The following is a 24,462-nucleotide window of genomic DNA, read 5'->3' on the forward strand; positions in this document are numbered from 1 at the left end:
AAAGGCATGGAAGATATTAGAGAAACCCTGTCTGGAGAAAGAAAAGCCCTTTCTGGAGAAATAAACTAAAATATAACCAAGTTGAAATAAAAAAAAGCTATTAATGAGGTGCAATAAAAAATGGAGGCTCTTACTGCTAGGATAAATGAGGCAGAAGAGAGAATTAGTGATATAGAAGACCAAATGATGGAGAATAAAGAAGCTGAGCAAAAGAGAGGCAGACAACTATTGGACCACAAAGGGAGAATCCGAGAGATAAGTGATACCATAAGATGAAACAACATTAGAATTATTGGGATTCCAGAAGAAGAAAAGAGAGGGGAGCAGAAGGTATATTGGAGAGATTTATTGTAGAGAATTTCCCTAATATGGCAAAGGGAACAAGCATCAAAATCCAGGAGGCACAGAGAGCCCCCCTCAAAATCAATAAGAATAGGTCCACAACCGGTCATCTAATAGTAACATTTACAAGTCTTAGCGACAAAGAGAAAATCTTGAAAGCAGCCCGGGACAAGAAGTCTGTAATGTACAATGGTAAAAATATTAGATTGGCAGCAGACTTATCCACAGAGACTTGGCAGGCCATAGAGAACTGGCATGATATATTCAGAGCACTGAATGAGAAAAACATGAGCCAAGAATACTATACCCAGCTAGGCTATCATTGAAAATAGAAGGAGAGATAAAAAGCTTCCAGGACAAAAAATAACTAAAAGAATTTGTAAACACCAAACCAGCTCTACAGGAAATATTGAAAGGGGCCCTCTAAGTAAAGAGAGAGCCTAAAAGTAGTAGATCAGAAAGGAACAGAGACAATATACAGGAATAGTCACCTTACAGGCAGTACAATGGCACTAAATTCATATCTCTCAATAGTTACCCTGAATGTAAATGGGCTAAATGTCCCAATCAAAAGACAAAGGGTATCAGAATGGATCAAAAAACAAAACCCAGGGTACCTGGGTGGCTCAGTTGAAAAAGGCATGGAAGATATTAGAGAAATAATCCCATAATCCCAGGGTCCTGGGATCGAGCCCCATATTGGGCTCCCTGCTCTGAGGGGAAGCCTACTTCTCCCTCTCTCCATGACCAAGTGGGGTTTATTCCAGGGCTGCAAGGTTGGTTCAACATCCACACATCAATCAATCTGATACAATACATTAATAAGAGAAAGAACAATGGGCTCTCTGCTCAGCAGGGAGCCTGCTTCCTCCTCTCTCTCTGCCTGCCTCTCTGCCTACTTGTAATCTCTCTCTGTCAAATAAATAAATAAAATCTTTAAAAAAAAAAAAAGAGAAAGAACAAGAACCACGTGATACTCTCAATAGATGCTGAAAAAGCACCTGACAAAATACAGCATCCTTTCCTGATCAAAACTCTTCAAAGTGTAGGGATAGAGGGTACATACCTCAATATCATCAAAATCATCTATGAAAAACCCACTGTGAATATCATTCTCAATGGTAAAAAACTGAGAGCTTTTCCACTAAGGTCAGGAACATGGCAGGGCTATCCACTATCACCACTGCTATTCAGCATAGTACTAGACATCCTAGCCTCAGCAATCAGATGACAAAAAAAATTAAAGGCATCCAAATCGGCAAAGAAGAAGTCAAACTATCACTCTTTGCAGATGATACGATACTATATCTGGAAAACCCAAAAGACTCCACTCCAAATCTGCTAGAACTTGTACAGGAATTCAGTAAAGTGTCAGGATATGAAATCTATGCACAGAAATCAGCTGCATTTCTTTACACCAACAACAACACATAAGAAAAAGAAATTAAGGAGTCAATCCCATTTACAATTGCACCCCAAACCATAAGATACCTAGGAATAAACCAAACCAAAGATGCAAAGAATCCACACTCAGAAAACTATAAAGTACTCATGAAAGAAATTGAGGAAGACACAAAGAAATGGAAAAATGTTCCATGCTCTCAGATTGGAAGAACAAATATTGTGAAAATGTCTATGCTACCTAAAACAATCTCCACATTTAATGCAATCCCTATTAAAATCCCATCCATTTTTTTCAAAGAAATGGAACAAATAATCCTAAAATTTATATGGAATCAGAAAAGACCTTGAATAGCCAGAATAGCCAGAAAGCCAAAGTTGGTGGCATCACAATTCCAGGCTTCAAACTCTATTACAAAGTTGTCATTATCAAGAGAGTATGGTACCGGCACAAAAACAGACACATAAATCAATGGAAAAGAAAAGAGAGCCCAGAAATAGACCCTCAACTCTACAGTCAACTAATCTTCGACAAAGCAGGAAAGAATGTCCAATGGAAAAAAGACAGTCTCTTCAACAAATGGTGTTGGGAAAATTGGACAGCCACATGCAGAAAAATGAAACTGGACCATTTCCTCACACCACACACAAAAATAGACTCAAAATGGATGAAGGACCTCAATGTGAGAAAGGAATCCATCAAAATCCTTGAGGAGAACACAGGCAACAGCCTCTTTGACCTCAGCCGCAGCAACTTCTTCCTAGGAAGATCACCAAAGGCGAGGGAAGCAAGGGCAAAAATGAACTATTGGGACTTCATCAATAAAAGCTTTTGCACAACACAGGAAACAGTTAATAAAACCAAAAGACAACTGGCAGAATGGGAGAAGATATTTGCAAATGATGTATCAGATAAAGGGCTAGTATCCAAAATCTATAAAGAACTTACCAAACTCAACACCCAAAGAACAAATAATCCAATCAAGAAATGGGGAGAGGACATGAACAGACATTTCTGCAAAAATGAAATCCAGATGGCCAACACACACATGAAAAAGTGCTCCATATCACTCGGCATCAGGGAAATACAAATCAAAACCACAATGAGATACCATCTCACACCAGTTAGAATGGCTAAAATTAATAATTCAGGAAATGACAGATGCTGGTGAGGATGCAGAGAAAGGGAAACCCTCCACCTCTGTTGGCGGGAATGTAAGCTGGTGCAACCACTCTGGAGAACAGCATGGAGGTTCCTCAAAAAGTTGAAAACAGAGCTACCCTATGACCCAGCAATTGCAGTACTGGGTGTTTACCCCAGAGATACAAATATAGTGACCCAAAGGGGCACATGCACCCAAATGTTCATAGCAGCAATGACCAGAATAATCAAACTATGGAAAGAACCCAGATGTCCATCAACAGATGAATGGATAAAAAAGAAGTGGTACACACACACACACACACACACACACACACACACACACAATGGAATATTACGCAGCCATCAAAAGAAATGAAATCTTGCCATTTGCCATGATGTGGATGGAACTAGAGGGTATTATGTTTAGTGAAATAAGTCAATCAGAGAAAGACAATTATATGATCTCCCTGATATGAGGATGTTGAGAGGCAACATAAGGGGTTTGGGGGGTAGGAAAAAGGAATAAATGAAACAAGATGGGATTGTGAGGGAGACAAACCGTAAGAGATTCTTAATCCCCCCCAAAAAAACTGAGGGTTGCCAGGGGGAAGGAGGTAGGGAGAGGGTGGTGGGGTTATGGACACTGGGGAAGGTATGTGCTATGGTGAGTGCTGTGAAGTGTGTAAACGTGGCGACCTGTACACAGACCTGTACCCCTGGGGCTAATAATACGTATATGTTAATTAAAAAATACAAAAATATAAAATAAAAAAAAAAGGGAGTCACCTCCCAAGTGGCTCCTCTTAGTCATGTACACACTACCTCAGCAAATACCTGCTGAGTCCACCTGCCAGGCCCTCTGTGGACAGTGAGGGCGATGCAGTGCCAGAAACGCTCCCTGCACGGACAATACACTGATCAAACAGTCACAGAAACGAGCACGACAAGGAACTTTGGTACCAGAAGAGCTTCCCTTACTTCTCTCCTGGGCTGGGGGCACAGTAAGCCCCTGTGAGGAGCAGCCGGGCTGTTGGTCTGTTAAGGCAAGTGGCCTACCTCACCAAATCGGGGCTTCAGGGCACTCCCTGCATAGCCTTCACTCTGAAGACAAGCAGCCTCCCCCACCTGGGGCCACGGACATGAGGTTCATGGCAGTGGGCAGGAGCCCCAGCCCATGGACATGGAGGCCTGGGCTTCCGAAGCACACGCGCTCTCAGATGTTCACTACGAGGGCTCAGTGAAGCCTCCAGCAGTCTATTGTGCCACAGGCCAGGCCCCAAAACAGTGAACAAAGTCCCGCTAGGGAGGGAATGGGTAGTTGGCAGGAGCGCCGCACAGACCATCTGGCTCACTCTTCCCATGTCACAGACACTACGCCTTCTGTGAGACCTGACACCGGCACGCCTAAAACACCAGCCTTGGGGTGGGGATCCTATCCCAAGGGGCACCTGCCCATGCAGGCAGCCAGTCTGTTTAGCCTGAGTCCTGGGCCAGCCACCTCGTGTGCAAGCAGTGCCAGTCATGCCCCGCCCTTGGCGACGTGTCTCCTGGGCCTGTTTCTGATTGCTGGGTTGTTCCAACTCATCTGTCCTCTCCCGTCCTCCCCATCTTCCACTCCTCAACTTCAAAACAGCTAACAGAGCTGCCCTGTCTCCCTAACCAGGCGATTCTAGAATTAAATGGGACAACATGTACAAACACACAGTTTGGGAACATTTAGAGTCATCACCTGGACCTCAGCAATGCATGCTTATCCAACTTGACGCAGGTGTGCTTGACACTGCACTGGAAATAGTGCACAACTAGAGAAAAATTTCTCCAAACTCTAAGTAGCCTGTTTTACATAAGGAATACAAACCCTAAAGGAAGACTCAGTAAATTCCAAATCTGAGGGAGGCTGTCAACTGAAACTACTGTGAGCAAGCCTGCTAAATAAATCAAGGAACAGCCCACCTCATTTACATCGTTTAAAAAAGCTCCCAGCTTGAAAGCCAATAAACGGAAGTAAAGACCAACTGGACCAAATCTTTGTGGAAACCAAAATCAGAGGCCAATTGGCAGCTACTTCCATGACTGGCAAGACCTCAGTTACAGAAAGCTTTTACTCCTCCTATGTGTAGAGACACCTACAGCTTTGCCCACGTGTGGACAAAGGCCCAGAGTGCCGAGAAAAGAGAGAAGCAGCAAGGAAAGGCAAACTGAGGCCTTCCTGAATTCGTTCAAACAAGGGGTGAGTGGGAGAGAGAAAACTGTAAGGGGCCAGCCACTGAGTCGTAACAGATCAGGGCACCTGGGAGGCTCACAGTTGGTTAAGCACCTGCCTTCAGCTCAGGTCACAGTCTCTGGGTCCTGGGACAGATCCCTACATAGAGCCCCACACTGGGCTCCTTGCTCAGTGGGGAGGAGTCTTCTCCCTCCACCATTGCCCCTCTCCCAGCTTGCGCACACACTCTCTCTCTCCCTCAATAAAATCTTAAAAAAAAAAAAAAAAAAAGAAGGTGGAGGATGAGGATAAGTGTGAAAAGTGCTAACCTGCTCCGTGGCTGCTCAGGACTTTATGGGCTGATCTAGGTTGTTGTATTTCAAGACACGGTGCTGGAACATAATTATTTTAATCAGGAAATGTGTTAGAGCTGAAATGTGGTAAGGCCATGACTAAACCGTGTAGACTCAAGTGCAGAGCTGCTGTCTGGATCCTGGAGCTGTGCTGTGTACACTTGGAGCACGACTGTCTGACTCCTCTGGTGCAGATGGCTCTTTGGGCCAAGCTACTGTTCTACTTACTCCTCAATCCCTGCTCAGCTGGGGCCACGGCTAACTCCCTTTAATTCCTAAAACCATGTTAGCTGGTTTTGAAGTGACAGGGACCAACGTGGAGCTCTCTATACGCAAGTATTCTGAAAAGCTCTTTCTGAGGAAAGTGATATTGATTTATGGCTTTGTCTTCGGCATATAAAAATATCTATTGCCTCCTTACTCTGTAAACAAGTGTTTTATGTTTTACCTCTAATCAGCACAATCATTTTCAAGGGTAAAATTAAACCCATTTTAGAGATGAGGAAGAATTAAGGCACAGCCAGCATTAAGTCACAAATCCAAGGTCACACAGTGGAAGTGGTAGTGCCAGGATATCCACTCGGGGCCCTGCAAAGCCTGCATGCTTTAGAGAGAGTATGCCCCACTCAGGCCACAGATTAGAATCTTGTATCATAGCACTTTCAACTAAGAAAGAAACTCAAGGTTATGTAGATGACTTTTACTCTGGCTGTTAGGGTTCAGTGAGAATACTGACCAATTATAATTAAAACCAGACAACCCTTTTTCCCCTTCCCTCCCAGTTGAAAATCGTCTTTCAGCAGCTGCTGCTATGGGTGAGGGAAGCGAGATGTGCTTGGCATACCAGAGGGGCCACCCTACCATCAACACTCTCTGCATTTGCTAAAACTTGACCTTAGCAGTTCTGGCCCACAGGCCCCAACAGACGTCGGCACTTACGTACTCTCATGTCCCCGTGCGTTAATTTCTTCCTGGAGGCTCAGCACACTGGTGAGGTTGATGATCCTCCGCCGAGGGGTACACGCTGCTGTCATTTCCTTTCGGAAATCATCTTCCGCCATTTCCACATCAGAGCTTTCCCGGGGCCTCTTTCTGCAATGAAGGAGCCGCAGATCATGACTATCCTTGAAAACTGGTTTTAAATCCAGTCAAATTTTGTGTATTGCATTTTGGAAAGGGGAGCAGCGTCTCATGTTGGCTCTGCACATCTGGGGTGGGGTCCTTGTGCATGCAGCAGACTAGCAAGATCAGTCTGTTCTCTGGCACCCCACAGATCGGATGACCCTGAGCCCCCAGCAGCCAGTTCCTGTGCACAGCAGGACTCCGGAGTGACCTGTCCTGTGCAGCTGCAGGGCCCTGCGTGTATACGCCCACCATGTCCTGCTTGTTCAGTCCTCCATCAGTTACAGTGCCAGCTGCACGTGACCACGCACCAGACAGACAAGGTGCCGGCCGCTGTCATGCTTACTTTCCAGCTGGGGAGTCAGAAAGCCACAGATCATTTGAAGCAGCAGAAAATGCTAAGAAGAAAAGTAAACAAGTTATCAGCTTGATGGGGGCAGTGAGAGGTCCTCTGCAAGAGGGGATGTGTGAGGCAGTCTTCCGAGGCCCCGAGCACAGGGAGAACAAAATGGGGGAGCTCAGGCAGTTCAGGCCAGCCACAGAGCAGTGTGGACGAGGCATCCTACAGGAGAGGGAAAGTGGGGGGCTAAAAGGGGGACACAGTAGGTGTACCCAAGTGCAGGGAAAGCACTGGTTTTCAGCTGAGGAGTGATACAATCTCATTTCTGGTGTCAGAGATTTCTTTTGACTGCTGTATGGTGAAGAGCTAGTGGTGTTACCTCCCCTGGTGACAAAGAGACACATAACCCTGACCTGCATGAAATGAGATCATATACGTGAAGCATCTGGCACAGACTGGGCTCCACAGGTTGCAGCACCCTTGAGGATTCCCTAGAGACAACTCTACATGTCGTCTTGCTAGACTGACTTGGCAATGACCAAACTGGAGTCAAGTAACTCGTCCAAACCCTGATGGCCACTCAGCCCTGGGGTTTTGGGGGCCAGTTGCCATGCAGAAACGAAGTCTTGGGCGAACGCCTTCATCCTAAGCCTCCTGGGGAAGGGGCAACAGCCTGGGCTCCCTGGCTCGGTGCCAGGCCCCTGACAGCCTGTGGAGCGTGTCCACGGGAAAGCAGAGAAAGGACAGGCACTGCTGCCATCCACCTTCTCCCACTCTCACAGCCAGTCCCTGGGCCTCAGGGCCTTCATAAGTTGAACCAGGAAAACATGTTGTTCCTGAGAGGAGTGGAAGCAGCTTTGAGTGGGATGATGGAGAATCCTCTGGATATTTTAGGGTTCTCTCTAGCCACCTCTGTTATTGAGGCGTTATCAAAATCCCCTACTAAAAATAAAAGATAAATCTTACTTTTTTTCTGGTGTGTATTTAACTTGCACTTGGAACCATGGACTTTTAAGACCTCTCAAAGACCACTAAGTGGGGGACTCTCAAGCCATGGTCAAAGGCAGATAGCACATAAGGCAGAAAATGTCCCACAGGAAGCAGGGCAGGTCAGGCAGAGAGAAGCAGCAGGTGGTTCATGCCAAGTCAAGCCAGAAGTGGTTTCAGGAAAGAATAGCAGAGGAAGGCTGCACTCCCCTCCAAGTCCATACCTGGGGTTGCCCAGGCTGGAAGGGGGTCCTCTCCTCTCTGATGTTTCTGAAGGCCCCTCTGTTGCATCTTCCTCTGTGCCCTGATTTGTGGCAGACGCTTGAGCAGGCTCTGGGAGTTCAAGCATTTCCTCATCTTGCTGTCCAGGCCTGCCACTGGAAGCATCGGTCCTGTCTTGTGGAACAATGGCCTCAGGCTGACTGGACAGAGCCTTGCTCATGGGTTGCAGAAAGGCATCAAGCTTCTGTTCCCGTGAATCTGTGCGGACCATCTGGTGGGCATAGACCTTGTCGCCATTTCCAGAAGCAGATGAGGGGGTCACACCTGTTGTGGATTTAACCACCTCTCCGGAGGGGCCAGCAAGACCTGGTAGTAAAGTCTATGTCAAAAAAGAAGGTAATGGGTTAAAAAAAATTTTTTAAATAAGATTCCTAGCCACTGTGATTTTTCAAGCTCAATGGCATTTATGTGATATATGATTCACTTTACGTTTTTGCTGAACCCTTCCTATATGTTTCAATAAAGTAGAGTCTATCTGGGAAGAAGAAAAAAAGAAGGCAGCAGTGGGACAATTCAGAATATGAGACCAATAAGTCCAGGTCCCAGGGCGCCTGTCTGGCTCAGTGTGCAGAGTAAGTGACTCTCGATCTTGGGGTTGTTAAGTCCGAGCCCCAAACTGATTGTAGAGAATAGTTAAAAAAAATAAAATTTTTAATTGGCGGGGGGCGGGGGGAAGTCCAGATTGCAAAGTGGAGTAACATTTGAGAAAGAAACTAGAACCAGGTTTAATCATCATTACCGTAATAATAATAATAATAATATAGAAGCAATGCTGACCAAAACTTGAAGTTTAAAAGATACACCAGTAAAAATGCAAAAATTCAGAAAAATCCTTATAATTTTAAAATTGTTTTGAAATGGGGAATATTAGCGCAAAGTTCTCATATTTTTGTCTGCTTTTTTTTTTTTTGCTGACATAAGAGGATTTCATTTTTTTACTGAAGTAATTTATTTCATTTTTTATTGAAGTAAAATATACATGAAATTTATCACTTAACCACTTTCAAGCATACAGCTCTGTGGCATTAAGTACATCACATCATTAGACAACCATCACTACTATCTATCTCTAGAACTTTTTCAATGTCTCAAACTGAAACTTTGTACCTATGAAACGGTAACTCACCATTCTCCCCTCCCCACCAGCTTGTGGCAGCCACTGTTTTGCCTGTTTTTAGATATACACATTTCCTAACTCTGACCATTGGAAAGACCTAAAGCCAATGACCACTCGGCAGGAATAAGGACCCCCCCTCCGATCCCAGATTTTAGTCTCTAAATACCATCCCAACTAAAATAAACCAGAGTTCCTTGGAGAAATGGCCAATTCCAGTGCCTGGGCTGGGAAAGCCTACATCTTTTCTTGACAGAAACAAGGAAACCATCAAAGACTAATGGAATTGAGTCAAAAGGACAAGAGCACCAGTTTGAAGGGGTTTATTGGTCTAAGATGGGATAATTTGAGGATCCAAGAGAAAAATGACTGTAATTAACTAAATTATATTGCTTTGTTAACAGCTATTATAAAATATTAAGAGAAAAAGAAAACGATGGGGAGGGAAAGAGAAAGACGGAGAGGACAAAGTCATAAACATCACTGGAGATCGCTAGGACATGAACACATTCCTTTGCAAACTGATAATTAAAGTGACAGAACTCAGCATTTACCCTTACTTTCTAGTGTGAACTATATTTCAGGATAACCAAAAAGCTCTAACAAATGAGAGAAAATTATTGTATACAGAAAAATTATAATGAATTAACAGAAAAAAATGACAGAATCAGAAAATCATAATCTTGCAATCTTAGTGAAATAACTGATTCAGGTAATGGTTGTCAATGAATGGTGAGACCATTAAGCTAAATATTCCTGGGGAACTTAACAATGAAGGAAACAGGCTGTTACCAGCTAAACCCACAGATGAGCCTTATCACCAAAATGACGTAACAAGTCAGTATGCGCCTCCTGCTGGGGTGTGACAGAAAGTATATGGCATCATCTATCAAGAATTCTCACACAGGGGCGCCTGGGTGGCTCAGTGGGTTAAAGCCTCTGCCTTTGGCTAGGGTCATGATCCCAGGGTCCTGGGATCAAGCCCCATATTGGGCTCTCCACTCAGCAGGCAGATTGCCTCCTCCTCTCTCTCTGCCTGCCTCTCTGCCTACTTGTGATCTCTGTCTGTCAAATAAATAAATAAAACTTAAAAAAAAAAATTCTCACACAGAAATCTCATTCACAAATCTGAATGTAATCATGCCAGTTCATAGGAATTCCCAGTTTACAGGAATGTGGAGGATTAGAACAAGTTAAATGATACTAAGAAGAAACAATAAGCCAAACAGAAATGTGCATTTTTCCACAGGAAGCCTTCAGAATAAGCCAACAGGAACAACAAAAAATACAGATTTAAGAGAGATTTAAAAGACAGCATCTAAATATGGGGAGTGGAACTTAACCTAATACATATTTGAATGAAGCTACTTTATAAAAGGATCTTTTTGGGGCAGTTGGGACATTTGAATATGGTCTACATATTAAATGATAATATTAATTTTGTTATGTATAAAAAAAGACATTGTAATTATACAAGGAAAAAATATTTTAAAAATGCATAAAATACTAGGGAAAATAGTAAATGCCTGAAATGCAATTTAAAATATTCTCTTTCCTTCAGGTGCCTGGGTGGCTGAGTCAGTTAAGCATCTGACTCTTGGCTTCAGCTCAGGTCATGATCTCAGGGTCGTGGGATCGAGCCCCCATCCAGCTCCATGCTCAGTGCAGAGTCTGCTTGAGATTCTCTCTCCCTCTCACTGCACGCTCCCGTTTCTGCACACTCTTTCTCTAAAATAAATAAATCTTTTGGAAAGCAAGCATACTTCATATCACTTGCCATCAGGGGAATACAAATCAAAACCACAATGAGATACCACTTCACACCATCAGAATGGCTAAAATGAAGACAGGGAACAACAAATGTTGGCGAGGATGTGGAGAAAGGGGAACCCTCTTACACTGTTGGTGGGAATGCAAACTGGTACAGCCACTCTAAAAACCAGTATGGATGTTCCTCAAGAAGTTAAAAAAAGGGGCGCCTGGGTGGCTCAGTGGGTTAAAGCCTCTGCCTTTGGCTCAGGTCATGATTCCAGGATTGAACCCCACATCGGGTTCTCTGCTCAGCAGGGAGCCTGCTTCCTCCTCTCTCTCTCTGCCTGCCTCTCTGTCTACTTGTGATCTCTATCTGTCAAATAAATAAATGAAATCTTAAAAAAAAAAAAAGACCTTAATATCAATTCTTTAAACAAACAAACAAAAAAGAAGTTAAAAAGAGAACTTCCCTAAGATCCAGCAGCTACACTACTGGGTATCTATGCCAAAGATACATATGCATTAAAAAAATGGGGCACATGCATCCCAATGTTCATAGCAGCAATGTCTACAATAACCAAACTGTGGAAGGAGCTGAGATGCCCTTCAACAGATGAATGGATAAAGAAGATGTGGTTCATATGCACAATTGAGTATTACTCAGACAGCAGAAAGGATAAGTACCTACCATTTACATCAACATGGATGGAACTGGAGATTATGCTCAGTGAAATGAATCAATCAGAGAAAGGCAATTATCACATGGTTTCACTCACATGTGGACTGTAAGGAATAGTGCAGAGGACCACAAGGGAAGGGAAAGAAATCTGAATGGGAAGAAATCAGAAAGGGAGATAAACCATGACAGACTCTGGACTCCAGGAAACAAACCGAGGGTTGCAGAAAGGAAAGTGGGAGGGAAGATGGGGTAACTGGTGATGGCATTAAGGAGGGCACGTGAGGTGATGAGCACTGGGTGTTCTATGCAACTAATGAATCACTGACTATTACATCAAAAAATGAATGATGCATCATATGCTGGATAATTGAACTTAAATTTTTAAAAAGTAAAAAACAGGGGCGCCTGGGTGGCTCAGTGGGTTAAAGCCTCTGCCTTCAGCTCAGGTCATGATCTCAGGTCCTGGGATCGAGCCCCGCATCAGGCTCTCTGCTCTGCAGGGAGCCTGCTTCCTCCTTTCTCTCTGTCTGCCTCTCTGCCTGCTTGTGATCTCTCTCTCTCTGTCAAACAAATGAATAAAATCTTAAAAAAAAAGTAAAATCAAAAACAAACTAAAAAACCACCACTCTTTTCCCTACCACCAAGTGAGAAAGGGAAAGAGAAAACAAATATGGCAAAATGATAATGGTTGTTGAAGCTGGGTGACAGGTACACGGATTATTGGTGTAATATCTACTTTTATGTGTACTTAGAAAAATAATGAGCTAAATAATAAAAAGTTAAACAGAGTAGCAAAACTGTTCAAAAAGGAGAAACCTCCTTTTGTGGAAAATGTGAAATCCTTCCAGTGTACACAGGCAAATGAAGTGAATATAGTTGACCCTTGAATAAAGCAGATTTGAACACTGTGGGTCCACTTACATGCAGAATTTTAATAATACAGTGCTGTAAATGTACTTTCTCTTCTTTATGATTTTCTTAGTCAACAGTTTTTCCTAGAATACTTTATTATAAAAATACAGTATATAACACATTCACAAAATACATGTTAGTCAACTGTTTATGTTATCGGTAAGGCTTCTGATCAACAGTAGGCTAATAGAAGTCAAAGTTTTGTAGAGTTCATATTTTTGATTGTCCAGAGGGTCAGTGCCCCAAGCCCTGCACTATGTAAAGGTCAACATTGTATTTGCTTCATTTGCCTATGTCATAGCCACAGGAGCAGAAATTAACAGAACTACTTTGCAGATAGTCATTTTAAAGTCCAGAAAAGTGAAACACCTTGTCCAACAGGACGGAGTAGCAACAAACCCCAGGAGGCCCTGGGCTTCCCGATTTCCATACTGAATGGCTTCACCACAAACCTGGGCTTATGCCATAGGCCCTAGGCAGTGTGGTGCAAGACACAGGTGGGGAGTGGGAGAAAAGGTATTCTGATGCAACCAGAGGAGTGGTGACAGCTCTGAGTTTGGACCCTGCCACCCACAGCAATGCTCCAAGGCTTGTGCCACTACACCGACTAGTGTTGGGGGTAGGGTGGGGGGCGCCTGATCCAGAAACCCACTTTCCTTCTGAAGACACACGGGTCAGGACTATGTGGAATTCTATGGGGAAAGACAATGTAAGCTAACTAAATGAATCTGACTTATGCAAAATAAGACAAGGAGGAAGGTGAGAAGTTCTTTCCCCAGTATGGCACATACTCCAGGACCTCCGGCAAAGCTCTTTCGATCTCAGTTAGGACAGAGCAAGGGATATCCACTCTGGCCCACACAATGTGCTCCTCATTTTCACCTCACACTTTCAGCCTGTCCCCCCACCCCACCCTGGTCCCGCTCCCCACCAGCCACACCTTTTCCAGGTCCGGGCAGTTCCAGATCATTAACCATCTGTGAGTGGAGTTACCTCCTCTGCCCAGATCCATCCCTGTTCTCCCAGATAGCCAGGGGGCCTCCACCACATGCCTTGGCCATCCTTGCCCCAATGTGACCACAGGATTCTTTATAAAGGGCACATTGATCTTGTGGATTCCTGTCACACCAAAGCGTAAACTCCTTAACATGCTGACAGAAGTGTCATCAGGTCTGGGACCCCTGCAGCCTCCTCTCTCCAGGGCCAACCCCCACCGCCAGCCTGCCCGGGGCCCACACACAGGCCTCCCCCGGGCTGCACATGAAAGCACCTGGGAAAACTCTAAAACTACTGATGCCGCCACCCCCCACCCCCCACCGCCTGAGACTGATTTCTTGGTTTGGAGAAGGCAAGGGTGCTTTCTATTTCCCCGGTGATCCTAAGGGCAGCCAGGATAAACACTGGACCCACAGCATGGAACTTTCAGACCCTCAAGCACACAACTTCCTGTTCCCCTCACCCCTCAGGCCTTCTCCTCACTGTTTCCTCTGCCAGAAACACTTTTTTCATGCTTTGTTCCCTTTGCCCATCTCATTCGTACCCAGCCCTGGGGTCCCAGCCTCTGCATCCCTTCCCAAAGTCCAGGATAGGAGCCTTCCCCTGATGCCCCCAGGTGCCTCTTTACCTCTCTTTCATGGGATGTATTCCCCAGGGGACAAGGAGCGCTTCCTTGAAGGCAGGCACTCAACATGGTCTCGCCCACAGTGGGGGTCTCTGCACATCTGTGGGGAGGCAGAGGACGAGAAGCAGCAACAGATAGGATCTGAACTCCCAGTGACTGAGCACTTCCTGGGTATCACACACTGCTCTGAGAGCCAGGCCCACCAGCCCTATAGCACGTGTGTCCTCATCTTAACCACTGGCACTGCACAGGTATGTGCACCCATCACCTCTGCTGACTCGAGCCTCCTATGGCACCAGGGGCCCAGCAAACCTAGCAGAAGACTGAGGGCTGGCTCCCAGCGAGCACTTCCTTCTGCCCACCTGCCACATACAAGTGGCTTCAGCAGCAACCCATGGTCACTCACTGCCCAGCCTCTGCCCAGGCTCCAGAGGTGGCAGGGCTGCCCCTAGGGCATCCACTCTCACTGCTTCATGCCCATGCCACCCCCAGCAAGGGGCTTTCTGTGAAGGTTCCTGTGGGAAGCATAAACTGCCTCGTGAACTTAAAAAGTTCTCTTTTTAAAGTAGGCTCCCAGAAGCCCACTCTCTGCTTACAGGACCCAGTGCTTCCATTTCTTTTCTTCTTCTTCTTCTCCTTTTTTTTTAATGGGGGGGGGGGGGGCAGAGGGAGACAGAGAGAGAGAATCTCAAGCAGGCTTCAGGCCCAGTGTAGAACCTGATGCAGGGCTCAACCCCACAACCTTGAGACCATGACCTAAGCTGAAATTCAGAGTCAGATGCTTGCTTAACCAACTGAGCCACCCAGGTACCCATCTGCACGCCACCCCAGTCCCCACCGGCTTTTGTTTTCAAGGGGGAAAGAGGGTGGGGAAGGGGGGATGTTTCCGTCTCCACAGTTCTGGGATTTGGTGTGCTTCTGAGACACCTGCACCATGTGCTGCTGAGTATCAGGTCATGTCAGAACTGGGCTGGGACACTGCAGATCGCATTATCCATCCATTTATTTTATAGATGGGCAACATGAGGCCCCAGAGAGCTGGAGTAGCTTAGAATCATAAGCACTTAGAACCTGCGTAATTCTGATAAGGTGGATGGTGCCAGGCCCTGCATCAAACACTTTTGCCTCCTGCTTGTCCCCACCCTCAGAGGTGAGGATGACCACTTTAGCCCTCACTGAGGGAGACACGGAGACCGGGGAAAGTGGGTCACGTGGTGGTAACCCAGGCCTGTCTGACACGTAAGGCCCTGCTCCCCCCACTGTCCCGCTGCCTCCCTCTGCCCTGTGATGTGGGCTCAGCCTCCTCCTGAACATCCCTAGGCAAGACAGATGCATGGAAGAGGTGTCCTATTCTGTTTCAGACAGCTTGTTTTCCTGAGAAGCCAGTCTATGGTCCTAGATGCAGGCAGAGTGAGACCGTGAGCCTCCTGACTCCAGGCCCAGGAAAACAGGCTGATTTCACTGTTAGCTTCAAAAAAGGAGATAGTACTAAAGGAAAACTTTCAGGTAATCCTTGGAAAGCCAGTCCTAAAGCAACAAGCAGAACTCTGGGCTCTTGAATTTGACGGGCCACAATTTAGGTGAAGGTGAAAGCACCAGAGCCAGAGCTGGACAGATAGCACCCTCACCTGGGTGAAGTACATTCTGGAGGAGTTGGAGCCCAGGAGCTTACTCTCAATGTGCTGCTGCACCCGCTCCAGGATGCTGTCCTCATGTAGGAAGTGAACTTCATGCTTTGTGGGGTGCACGTTGACGTCCACATTCTGGGGGCTGATCTCTAAACTGGCAGGAAGAAAAGCAAACAACTATGTTGAGTGGTGGGGAACGGGGAAAACAATTCTCACCAGCAGGCTTGAGGGGGTTCAAATGACACAGTGGTCAAAACTTCAGGGTCAAGTCTGAGCGAACTGGATTCTGAAGCTGTGCAGCCTGGGGTCAGTGACATCATTTTCCTTTGCTTCAGTCTCCCCCTCTATAAGGTGGATAAAGCATGTGGTGGGGCTTAAATTCATGCAAAGCACACTGTGAGTACCTGGCAAGTTTATTCCACGTCAGCTGTTACCATCGTTCCAGAACTAGTGGAACTACTTAGTGAGTGACCTGGGGTAAGCTACTTAACCCCTCTGGATGGGTTTTCTCATCTGTAACCATGAACCTGTTCCCTACCTGCTTTCAGTGTTACGAGGATCAAAATAAGAATACACGTGAGAGAAGGTTCTATCATCAAAATGTAATGTAAATGTCAATTTAGAGGCTGTACCAGCCATCACCTGACTGCCTCGGCTCCACATTCCCCCTTCACTGCCTGCTCCATGACCACGCAGTGAATCTGTGGCAGGAGGGGGCCCTGGAGGGACCGTGGAGGGGCAAGAGGCTTCTCTGACAGGGAGGGGGCAGCTTCTGGCTGGTTCAGGGGCAAGAGCTATTATTCACCATTGTTTCACCAGCAAGGTAACTGGTACATGGGAGGCCCTCAGGGAGACTTCTGCATGAGTGAGTAAGTGAAGGGAAACTGTGCCCTTCACCTGCAAGGAAGGACAGAGCATCCTTCACCATCCTGCTAGTAGTGATGGGATTCACTCTGCTGGAGCCATGAGCAAGTCCATCTCTTTCAAAGAGGACAACTGGACAGAATTCGTTTCTTGTGAGTCTCTGAGTCTCAGCTGAGGAGCCCTGCAGCCTTACCTGAGGTACAGGAATGGGTGTGTGTTTTTGGGCAAATATGCAGCATACACTGTTTCAATGGCTTTTCTTAAAGAAGTTGACTCTACCAGACGATCTAGAAAATAAAAGGAAAGTAACCAGCTCAAAACTGTCCTGAAGGGAGAGGTAACAGGCGCACATTCATTTCATGATGGAAATCACTTAGCAGAAACACTTCTGGAGCAACATCCATAGCAGACCCTAGGAAGGAGAGGTCTCTTTTTTAACGTGTTGCTATCCATGAGCATCTGGCTCTGGGGTTCGGGCTCTCTCCTCTTAGCTCAGTCACAGGAACACGGGAGGACACTACGTTCTGCCTCCCCGCTTCCCTTCCCTCAGCCCGGGAGGACTACCTTTGCCCTTGCAGGGCACGGTGGGCAGCGGCGCTGTCAGCTTAGACTTTTCATGCAGCACATACACCCTGGCTGCCTATTACATATGCCATGGGCTGGGGGACAATATGCTGGTGACTACATGCACTCCAGTTCCAGTTCTGGTAAGCACCCCAGAGATGTGTGTGCTGAATGGTGGGAGGATGGAGCAACTAACTCTGCCCAGAGTGGGGGGGGGTTCAACAGTGGGGTACCCCAACTGAGCAATGAAAGTAAGAAAGAGTTTTTCAGAGCCTCCTGGGTGGCTCAGTTGGGTGTCTGCCTTCAGCTCAAGTCATGATCCTAGGGTCCTGGGATCGAGTCCTGCATTGGGCTCCCTGCTTGGTGGGAAGCCTGCTTCTCCCTCTCCCTCTGTCTGCTGCTCCCCATACTTGTACACACTCTCTCTCTGTCAGATAAATAGATATAATCTTCAAAAAGAAAAAAAAAGGAAAGAGTTTTCCAGGCACTTCATATTTAAGGTAATTTAGGAATGGGACAGGGCTGAAGGGGGTGGGAAAACACTCAAAGCTGGGGGAGGTAAGACAAAAATCAGAGGAAAATCTATTTTCAGAAAATTGAGCCTTCCCTTCTCTCTGGACAGATGACCTGCCGGTGGTCTGCTCTCCTGGGTTGGCTGGTATAGCCAAGGGTATATGCCTCATGGTTTTAGCTCCTCCGTGGGCCCCCCACAACAAGGGTGCTGTGCTTGGTGACACATGCCCAGAGCACACAGGCCTGGAGCAGGTGTAGGCACCTGACAAGGCGACAGCCAGAGCCCCTTTACAATGATTTCTGGGCTGGAGACACGCCGAAGGAGTGTTCCTTTTCCCACCACCTGAGCAAGAGCTCGAGCCATGGAGAGAACCAGATGACACACTCGTGTCTGGCCTCTGTGCTGCTGGGAACTTGGTGCGGTGAGCAGACTCGAGAATGCTGATGCTGAACCGATGGGGTAAGGAGCTCGCCAGCAGCAAACACATGTGCTCCGCATGCGGCACTTACACTGATTTCTGCTCACTTATTCTATCGCCAACACATGTGTCACAAAGTGGTATTCTTCAAGGTTAGAAAAACAAGGGAAAAACATCTCTGTGCCTTGATTAAAGCCAGCGTTACTAGAGATCAGGCTTAAGTCCCTCTTAATAAGGTAGTTAAAAAACCTTACTAATGGGGCGCCTGGGTGGATCAGTGGTTAAGCCTCTGCCTTCAGCTCAGGTCATGATCTCAGGGTCCTGGGATTGAGCCCCGCATCGGGCTCTCTGCTCAGCAGGGAGCCTGTTTCCCCCCTTCTCTCTCTGCCTGCTTCTCTGCCTACTTGTGATCTCTGTCTGTCAAATAAATAAATAAATAATATATTAAAAAAAAAACTTACTAATATAATATACATCAGTTTAACAGGATGTGTCTATGAAATATTAACTCCCCTTTCCCTGTTTCTATATGGCCTGGAAACAGCTGTAAAACAAGGATAATCTGGGACACTTCTGGCTGGCTATCATTATAAATGCAACAGGGGAATCTACCATTTTCAATAGCAAGCCAAAAAACTGTAAAATAATTACGAAGAGCTTTGAACAACAAAGGCAATAAATTTATATAATGAAAATATAAGTACTGGACAAATGGCAAGATGCATGATGCATTTCTGGCTGAAAAATTAAAATGAAATCAGACCCATTGTGGCTCCCTGTCACACTCTTTCTAAACCATAAGCAATTAAGTAAAAAGAAACAGAAGGCAAAATAGTATTTACTCAACAAGCAGTAATCATGTAAACAATATGCCTGCAGAGAGATAAAGACCAAAGAGGAATCTGACAAAAATCCAAATTCCTTTAGTTAATTTCCTCTCTGATTTCTAGTACTGCTCATTATATTATAAATAACTTTCTTTAAAAAGAAGAATCCCAAGGGGTTTAACATTCCATTTCTTTTTTTTAAATATACATATTTTTAATTAATTTTTAAATAAACATATGTTATATATGTGTGTTAATTTATTTTTTTATAAACATATGTTATATATGTATCTGTGAATCGCCAGATTTACATACTTCACAGCACTCACCATAGCACATACCCTTCCCAATGTCCATAACTCTACCCTTAACATTCCATTTCTTTACTAATGACACTGCCTATACCCAAGGGACCCTCTCCCTGTGTCCTGCTGGGCAATTCAAACAGCTGACTCTTGATCTAATATGAGAAGAAACATCTGCCTGGGGCATGCTTGGAAGGCTGAGGCCAGCAGGAAAGGAAGCTGTTCAGGCTCACAAGGGTGATGCCCTCTCCCAGAGACAATAGCCACACTCTGCCAGTGGCCCCCCAGCAATGAGCATATTTCAGAGGGCTGAGTAGACTTTTAGCCTAGAAATTATAAAGGCTTCCTAATCAAGCCACACTTCAGCCTGAGGGTGCCCTGTGTGGAATCAAACCTATGGATTCGGAATTTTTCCAGGGTCCCATAAACTTTCCTGTGGACAGACTTCCCCGCATGGTTCTTCCTCACTTACGGTTGATGAAGAGTAAGAAGATGCACTTCTTCACCGAGTAATTTGCATTGGATATGTAGCCATTCATTTTGAAGGCCAGGGTTTTATCCTCACACCCAACTTCTATCAGTTCTCTGGTTGAAAAAAAAAAAGAGAAATTTTGAGGGTCTTGAAAATAATGGAAAATTCAAACAGTATAAAGATTCAGAATTGGAAAACTCAGAGCTCCTTCATAAACTAATCCTGCCAAATAAGGACTCCTGAGACTTGGTTTAATGAGGTCCTCTGGGCCCACCCATCCATCCATCTGGCTGTTCCTCCACCTACCCACCTACTCACCCTATCACTGTTTTCAAGCACTTCTGTTCTAAGCCAAGCACTGCTCGGACTGCTGGGACATAATGACAAATCCAAGCTCTGAGACCTTATTTCACTGAAACTTTTGTGTACCTTAGTAACTCAAACCCAAAGATGAAATTCCAAAAGGACTCATTTCTACTGAATCCCTTACTCTCTGAACAGTGCCAAAATGGGGCTCCAGTGTGGTGCCCTCAGGGCTGTACTTACAGGGAGGTGAGGTTAATGGGTGAAAGGTGGTTCTCACATAAGCCACATTCATCTCTGCGTGAGGATCTTCCTAAGCGTGGGTCCCTGTGCCTGGAAAGCTCCTACTGACAGCTAGTTAATTCTCCTTATCCGTCCTAGGTCTGGACTTACTCCTTCAAAGAGCTTTCTCTGACTATCCCTCCCCCTGACTCTCAGAGATTCTCCTGTTGTGCTTTGTATTTTTCCTTTGAGACATCTAGCACAACCACTAATGAGTGGCATAATTATTTCACGTGTCTTTCCAACTGAATAGGCATCCTCTGAGGGCAAGAGTACTTCTGCTTTACGTCCTACTGTATTTGTCAGCACAGTACCTGGCAAAGAATAAGCATTCAGTAAGCATCTGCTGAACATGTGGTGGAAGACTGTTAAGCAGTTAATGTGTACAGAGTCTCTGAGCAGAAAATACAGCTTGCAGTGTTTCTCACATAAACCAGCAAACCCTTTCTTCCCAAAAACGTCTCAAGAGGCTGGTTTTCTGGAAACACCCTTTGGGAACAGCTGCTCTGTGTGATTTCTAATCTCTTATAGTCCCTAGGAAATTCATAATGACTAATTCTGAGTCCTTAAATAATAAAGAAGCTCTCCAAGTTTCCTTGTACAATAGTGTTCTTTAAGTTTAAAAAACTTAATTCATTAACAATTAGTAAAGAGGGTAATTAAAAACAAATTGACTGTTACCTAGTTACGAACTTGGTTTTGCTCAAAGAAATGAGTAATTTGTCCTTTGAAGTCAAAAACTGGGCTCTGGGACTACTGCTACTTCTAGGATTTCTGCAAAAAAGCAAGCCAGGGGCTGCATATGCCCTGCATCCAGGCCATGCCTGGCAGGTAAAGTGGCCTTAGTATTCTTCCCCTCAGATTACGGCATGGGCACTTTGGGCTTTGCAGAGTCCTGGGACTTAGCTAGGACTCTGATGGAAGCGGTGGGTTTTGCCTTGTAAGGAATGCTGTGAGCAATCTATACCACAGGTTCCCTCTGAGGCTTTTCCTGACAATGAAAATTTGGTAACTTAGAAATCTGCTTGCCACCAGACGGGTAAGTCTTTAAGGATAGGGAGTATTTTTTCTGTCTTTACATCCTTAACTTCCAGCACAAAGCCTAGAATGTGAGAGGCAATTAATAAATGTCGAGCCATAATGAGTGAAATCTCAAACTGATGACATGGGAAGTATTAGGAAAAGACAAAGCACTGGAAGATGAAAGAATTCTACAACCTTGTGATTATTTTGAAGACAGAGGCTAGAGAGAACACACTGATTTATAGCCGGAGCATCTGGGAGATAACATGCACCCAAGAAGTGTGGGTTCCCTGAAATCATGACTCCATGAACAAATCTGGAGCATGGAAATAAAGCCTGCTTATTTCATTAAGGCAAACTCTTAAGGCAGGTGTTACTTTGACAGATTCCAAAATAATGTGATAAATGGTAAACCGAGACATGGAATGCAGATTTTTCAAAGTATGAATTATCAACATACCGGCTAACAGCATTTCCAAAGATGGAGCGAATATTGTCCACCGTTGTGGCATTGGGCAGTGTCCTAACGTCAGCCACGGTCTCACCTTGCTGATAAACAGAGCAGAAAATGCAAGTTATTGTCTTACAGTTGTGAATGAAACATCCTAATCTTATTTCCTCAGGTGAACTATTAAAAAAAAAAAAAATCCCTGATCTCCCTGATATGAGGAAGTGGAGATGCAACATGGGGGATTATGGGGGTAGGAGAAGAATAAATGAAACAAGATGGGATTGGGAGGGAGACAAACCATGAATGACTCTTAATCTCACAAAACAAACTGAGGGTTGCTGGCAGGAGGGGGGTTGGGAGAAGTGGGGTGGGATTATGGACACTGGGGAGGGTATGTGCTTTGGTGAGTGCTGTGAAGTGTGTAAACCTGGCAATTCACAGACCTGTACCCCTGGGGATAAAAATATATTATATGTTTATAAAAAAAAAGAATACTGCTATGGAGGAACTACAAGTAAATCAGAATCAGTGTGTCTGCCTTACAATAGACTCATCAGCCTTTTCTCTACCAGTCTCATCCTTTTGCTTTACTCCTTCTGATGGTTATGGCATTATTACCCATATGGACTGCTAAATTAGAAACCAAAGTAATTTTTACTTTTCCTTCAATTCGATCCTTTCCTCTCAAAGTTCTACTTATTTTATCTCTTAATATCCAAACTTTTCCTCTCTTAATCATTACTGTTTCTAACTTAGACCTTCATCAACTTCTTTAAACCAATTATGATGGTAAAATAAGCCTACTTACATTCATACCTTCCCCATTCCAAACCCTGCATACCTCTTCTCAGTTATCTGACCATAACAGATATAAGCACATCACTCCTCTATTTAAAAATCTTCAATGACTCTCCACTGATCACAAGATAAAGCCAAAACTGTTCAACACAGGATTGAAAACCCTGAAACTTAACTCCCCAGCAAATGTGTTGGGTTACTAACTATCTGTATTCTCCAAACCCTCCAAGTATGCTCCTGAGTCTTTCTTATCTTTCCTCATATGCCTGAAATGACTTTTCAACTTGACAAAGTACTACTTGTCCCAGCTGTATGACATTACATAATTTAATTATCTGCCTCTTTTACCAAATTTGTAAGAGGGAGATAATGATGGTACCAATTTCATTTTAATAAAGAATAAATGAGTTAACATATGAAAAGGGCTTAAAGTAATGCCCCGCACATTTTCAACCCTTAATAAATGTTAGCTATTAAAATAATCCATCTTTGTTACCCCTGTTGCCACTTCTACCACCATCTTTCTCCACATGATACTAGTTTCAAATGTTACTTTCTAAGTGAAGCTTTCTGGCTGCCAGAGAGAACATGCGCTCTCATAATTAGCATTTTGGTCATTCCTCTATTTCACTTTTACTCTGTTTTCACACCATATTCTGTATTTATGGGATCATGTTATAAAAAACGCACAGGGCGTGGACATAGCTTCAAGTCTCAGCTATGGCTCTTATTTATCATATAGGCCCTTAGGTTATTTTACTTTACTGAATTTTAAACTATTTATCAATAAAATAGGAGAATAAAACTTATCACACAAAGATACACTAAGGTAGAAGGAAATTACAGTAACAGATTCAGTATAGCAAGTTGTCAACAAAATTTCATTCCTTCCAACTCTTTTTACCTGCTACTAATGTAAAGGTCTTAGAAGGCAGGGTCTCTCTGTCTTTTTTTATCTTTGAGCCTACAATTCAAAGAACAATTTTAGCTTAAGTGGTTAATCCATGAGTATTTGTTCAACTCGACAAATATACCTGTAACTCAATACCCCTGGCTTTCAAATAAAGATCATCAATAGATGGTAAACAAACAAACAAAAAACCCTTTTTAAAAATACAGACCATCACTTATAAACCAACCACTTACTTTTTTAACTGAGAAACTAATGCCTGAATTGTGTATTGAATACCTGTCAAAGAAAAGACAACAAAACAGTAAGCAGAGTGGCCAAAAGCACAATATAACACAGAACTCCCTATTGGTTAAATAACATGACATGATTTAAACAAAGATAGACAGTCAGGAATATCTCCATATATCATATTTTACCCACAGGAAAATAAGCCAACACAAACTTAATGGAGATAGCCAATGCTAAATGTGGGAGAATCAAAAACAGAGTTGTTTGCTTTTTTAGTTCTGACTAGACTCAATGATATTTCAATACAATCTCTTCCTTGCCTACTGTTTTACTTTCACAAACCCACTAGGGGCAGCTTGCATCTCAAGAACCTACGCTTTACAACTCCTGAACTCTTCTATTCTCTTTCAGAGCCCCTCAAGACACCCCCTCCTTACCCACTTCTTTTTTAGCCCCAGGCCCTGTTTCAGCATCTCCCCGTCTTTTCTCAGTTGACTATTATTTATTTATTACTCCTCCCTCATGGGCCCCATGAACTGAAGAATTGTGTCTAGCAAAATGCATTCATTCAGCTAACAGTTATGAATTCGCTTGACTATACCTAGAACCAAAAAGCCAAC

At 44.4% G+C, this 24,462-nt stretch overlaps 1 protein-coding gene across 3 annotated transcripts in view; it reads right to left on the reverse strand.

Moving 5' to 3' along the window:
- The window catches only part of MLH1 (mutL homolog 1), a 49,303-nt gene that overhangs the window by 13,431 nt on the left and 11,410 nt on the right, over nucleotides 1-24,462 (reverse strand). For 2 of the 3 annotated variants that reach the window (XM_059390577.1, XM_059390578.1), the window contains exons 7-13: nucleotides 23,848-23,890; nucleotides 21,913-22,001; nucleotides 19,845-19,957; nucleotides 16,938-17,031; nucleotides 15,881-16,034; nucleotides 8,117-8,493; nucleotides 6,387-6,535 (exon numbers count right to left, since the gene is read on the reverse strand). In XM_059390577.1, coding sequence (XP_059246560.1) covers nucleotides 6,387-6,535; nucleotides 8,117-8,493; nucleotides 15,881-16,034; nucleotides 16,938-17,031; nucleotides 19,845-19,957; nucleotides 21,913-22,001; nucleotides 23,848-23,890 — 1,019 coding nt within the window. Of the gene's footprint in view, nucleotides 1-6,386; nucleotides 6,536-8,116; nucleotides 8,494-14,255; nucleotides 14,353-15,880; nucleotides 16,035-16,937; nucleotides 17,032-19,844; nucleotides 19,958-21,912; nucleotides 22,002-23,847; nucleotides 23,891-24,462 lie in introns of those variants that run through there. The other variant, XM_059390579.1, reaches the window with a different exon arrangement.

This window comes from Mustela nigripes, chromosome 2, assembly GCF_022355385.1.
Source record: "Mustela nigripes isolate SB6536 chromosome 2, MUSNIG.SB6536, whole genome shotgun sequence".
Classification (NCBI taxonomy): domain Eukaryota; kingdom Metazoa; phylum Chordata; class Mammalia; order Carnivora; family Mustelidae; genus Mustela; species Mustela nigripes.